Raw genomic sequence first — 4388 nt, forward strand, 5'->3', positions numbered from 1 at the left:
ATTGTTGAAACCAAATTAATTTTGAACTCTCTCTTAGTGGTTTGTAAGCCATACTTTTAGGAAGGTTAATTTTGTTAACCATGAAATAGTTAAATGTGTTCTTTTGTTTGGTCTTGAGATAGAGAAGGGACTATCCCTCCCCCTGTAATTTGTTTCTAATTCTCTGCTTTCATTGAATATTACATGTTTACCTAGAAAAAAAATCACTAAATACAATAGAATACACATTATTTAGTTTTTCTTTTTATTTGCTATTATTTACTACTACGTGTTGTGACTAGATATGCTGTTGTTGAGGAATTGGCAAGCCTGGGGGCGACTGTACATACATGCTCTCGAAATGAGGCCCAACTCAATGAATGTTTACATGAGTGGAAGATGAAGGGATTTCGAGTCACTGGTTCAGTCTGTGATGTGGTGTCTCGAACCCAACGAGAGGAGCTAATGAGCACTGTCTCCTACATGTTTAATGGCAAACTCAACATCCTTGTAAGTACTTTATTTCCTCTACATCACTGCGTTTTGCGTGGCATTTGAAAGCATACTCCAAAGATGATGAATTTTAAATGATCATTTTACATTCTTTTCTATACTAAAATCTTCGATTTCATTTTTAGAAGATCAATCTTTGATCAACAATTTAAATGGCATTGGAATATTACTTGGCCAGAGCCGCTTCATTTGTGCTTTTGCAGTTGATACATTCAATTTATAGTTAATCTAATTCGGTTTTTAGATAAACAATGTGGGAACGTCCACATTGAAACCAACCTTGGAGTACACATCTGAAGATTTCTCATTTCTCATGTCTGCCAATCTTGAATCTGCATATCACATTTGCCAACTTGCTTATCCTCTTCTGAAAGCTTCGGAAGCAGGAAGCATTGTTTTCGTTTCTTCGGTTGCTGGTGTAGTAGCCACAAGTACTGGAGGATCTATATATAGTGCAGCTAAAGGTAATTTCTTTGTGCTATTTAACTTTTTATTGCAAGCTTATGGGTTATAAATTTTAGCTGTGACATCAAATAATGCGATCAGCTTCTGTCTGATATCTATTTGAAGGAGCGGTGAATCAACTTGCAAAAAATTTGGCATGTGAGTGGGCAAAGGATAACATAAGGAGTAACTCTGTTGCGCCATGGTTTATCAAAACTCCCCTGGCTGAAACTGTAAGTGTGCTAGTGCTTGAAGATTGTTAAAATCTGGTCATTGTTGAATGTCTTCGGGAGATAATAAGACATATGACACGTTCAGTGTAATGCACACTCTCAGTAAACAACATTTGTAACAAATAATCCTGTTTTGATTTTTTCATGTGCTAAGAAATGGGAACAATTTACCGAATTTATCCTTACTGCAGTATTCTAATATCTTGACTCCTTCAGAGAGGTCATTATCTGAGATAGGTTCCATGAATCATGATAACCATGACAATTTATATTATCTTCTTTGCAGTATCTAAGCAATGAAAAATTAGTGGAGGCTATTATCTCTCAAACCCCTCTTGGACGTGTAGGAGAGCCAAAGGAGGTTTCTTCCTTGGTGGCATTCCTATGCCTCCCTGCAGCTTCTTACATAACCGGTCAGACTGTTTGTGCTGACGGAGGGACAACTGTAAACGGCTTTAGCTTCCCATGAGCAGCAGAAAATGATGTTCAGACACTCCTTATTGGAATATGTTATATATAAATTATTAGGAACGCAATGTGTTATATGGCTAATATGCTATAATATATCTCTAACAATGTTTTTGGTACTGCAAGGAAAAATTAATAAATATAGTTTACTAGTTCTGTCAGTAATTGGAAGAAGAAAAAAATGATTGTAGCAAATGGGATGCACAAACCTCTCTCCTTGGCATTTTCTAAAATTATTGTATATCTATCTAAATCGTTGTCTTGTATTCTTACTTTTATAAATGTAATGCGTATATGTGTTGGAATATTTACGTGTGAGTCATTGGCAGTCAGGAGGGCCCCCTCACTTTTCAAATTTTCCATTTATAATATTGAAAAAAAAAAAAAAAAAGGAAGAAGAAGAAGAAAGTTTAGGAAAATTAACTTACCGGCCCCCCTAGGATTTTGAGATTAGAAAAAATCCAAAAAAACAAGTCAAATCAACTAAAACAAACCAATGAAATACAAAAATCTGGCCTATTCTTGGGCATATACTCTTTCAAATCCAAATCAAATGACCAAAAATCTATGACAAATTCCCAATTTAACTCCATACAAAAAACCCAAATCAACAATATAAGGAAAAAGAATCCCTTTCAAATTAGGATTCCTCTAGGATGAGGACAAATCCAAATACGAAAAAGAAAAAATATTTCTAATTAAAAAAAAAAAAAATCTCCTACACCTTTGCCATTGTCTCCGCACTACAATGTTTTGATACTTTGCCTCCACAAGTCACTATGGTGGCGTATAAGAAAAGTGGAAAGGTGTTCAATGTTCGTAGATAGAGCGGAGACAAGGCAAGCCTAAAAAAAGGCTCACACAAACAATCTTGAAATAAGTCCCAACAAAAAAAGTATTGTCAATGGTGTTTGACCTCGATGAGGTGTGAGGTTCCCACGGATGGGATGTGTGGGGTTTACACGTGGTTCACATAGATAATGTGCAAAAGAAGGAAAAGTCCATAAGCAAGGGAGAGCAAGGAAGATTACCATGTTCACTTACCCATGGTTGAGTAAAGGGTTCTACTATTTGTGTGTTGGTGACTTCCAATGTTATGCAAGAAAGACTCCCATATTCGCCCCATTCATAGTTAAGTAAACAAAACGTTATTGGTGATGGTAATGCATGACAAATGAAACAATGATGGAATTTAGCTAGCCCAATCTGAGATGATTTCTTGAATTTCACATGCAAAATTTAGTTGGACTAGATGAATTATTAGGCCGATGATAATCCTCTGACTGGATTGTGGTTTAAGCTTAACATTTAACAAACGAAACAATGACAAAATTACATAATCCCTTACCCCCTCAAAAAATATTTAATAGTAACAAGTAGCTTATATTTATTATTTATCAAAATTAAAAATTCTAAGAGTTCCCTCCCCAACCCCCCCCCCCCCCAAAAAAAAAAACTAGTCTTTTAAGGCACTAAAAGAACTTCAAAATAAAGAGTAATATCTCATTAAAAAAATATGATAAGATTACTAATATATTATACCAATTTTATATAATCTCCATTCAAAATCGGAATTTTTGTGAAACTTAATAATACGTGATAATTCTTTAGAGGTCTTTGTACAATTATATTTAAGACATGCAACTAAAGAAAATTAAAAAAAAAAAAAATTTAATTGGCATGAGTAGTAAAATGTTGTGCGAGTTTTAGGCATTGTTATATGTACTTAATATGCTTAATTTTTTCTAATTTTCTTTAGTAATCAAATATTTACTTGTTCTATGTTATTTTGTTAATATTTGGATTAAGAAAAGAGTGCAAAATCCCATGAAACATCAATTGAGAATTTCCCAAAAAGGAAAAACAAAAATAAAAACAAAGATAAAGATATCGAAGATCCTGTATATTAAAAGATTGATTGGAATAATACTTTTCTAAAATGATTCTTGATCTGTATATTTATTTGTTATTTATGGATCAAATAATTGTTATATATGATAGTGTGTATTTCACAAATTTGTAGGTATTGCTGGTAAATGAAATAAATTTTCGATGTAAAAATTCAAATGTTTTAGAGGCTAAAAGTAATTATTTCATAACACGTGAATAAAGATAAAAATATATTACAAATACCGAATAGATGCCAATTTGAATTCAAAGTTTTATATAAAATTTACAAATTCTTTAATTACTCAATAGAATAAAACTAATTCAGTTCAGATGAAAGCAAAAAACAAAAACTTTAGTCCATATAATTTGAGATCAACAATGAATTCTCAATTTTATATGGAATATGGTATAAAAATCTAAGAAATCGAATCAAGAATTTCCCTGAAATATTGGTGTAGGGCCCGTGGGCCTGACAGCCTCAGCCCATCGTGTAGTAGGCCCAAGGCCCACGCCGAGGAAGAATGACCATCCGAGGCTAAATTAGGGAAAGCCTCTTTTTCGGATCCACGCCGAGGACCTCTTCGTCCTCGGCATACTAAGGATAGTTTTGGGAAGAGACAGGCCTAGAGCAAGCTGTCACCTTCGCACTTAATGCATTCACCTAACCCCTCTGGCCATATTAATGGGGATATAACCCCTTAGCAGGGCGACGTTGATAAGAGTGAACCACTTGAGTGCTGATAAGGCCTCTGATGGGACGGACGGTCAGAAGAAAGGCGAATGGATGATCAACAGACGGAAAAACAAGATAGGACGATGAAGACTATATAAGAGAAGCGAGTAAAGTAAGAGAGAGGGGGG

The 4388-nt window shown here is 34.5% G+C and overlaps 1 protein-coding gene across 1 annotated transcript; it reads left to right on the plus strand.

Moving 5' to 3' along the window:
• Positions 1 to 281: 281 nt before the first annotated feature.
• Positions 282 to 1944, plus strand: LOC111996430 (tropinone reductase homolog At2g29150; the record flags this gene model as incomplete). Its single annotated transcript, XM_065761838.1, is given in 4 exon segments — positions 282 to 489; positions 737 to 956; positions 1063 to 1169; positions 1456 to 1944. Coding segments are annotated over 4 exon segments (718 nt in total), but the record flags the coding sequence as incomplete, so codon positions are not given.
• Positions 1945 to 4388: the final 2444 nt, after the last annotated feature.

The sequence above is a fragment of the Quercus suber genome, unplaced genomic scaffold (genome assembly GCF_002906115.3).
Source record: "Quercus suber isolate HL8 unplaced genomic scaffold, Cork oak 2.0 scaffold_431, whole genome shotgun sequence".
Classification (NCBI taxonomy): domain Eukaryota; kingdom Viridiplantae; phylum Streptophyta; class Magnoliopsida; order Fagales; family Fagaceae; genus Quercus; species Quercus suber.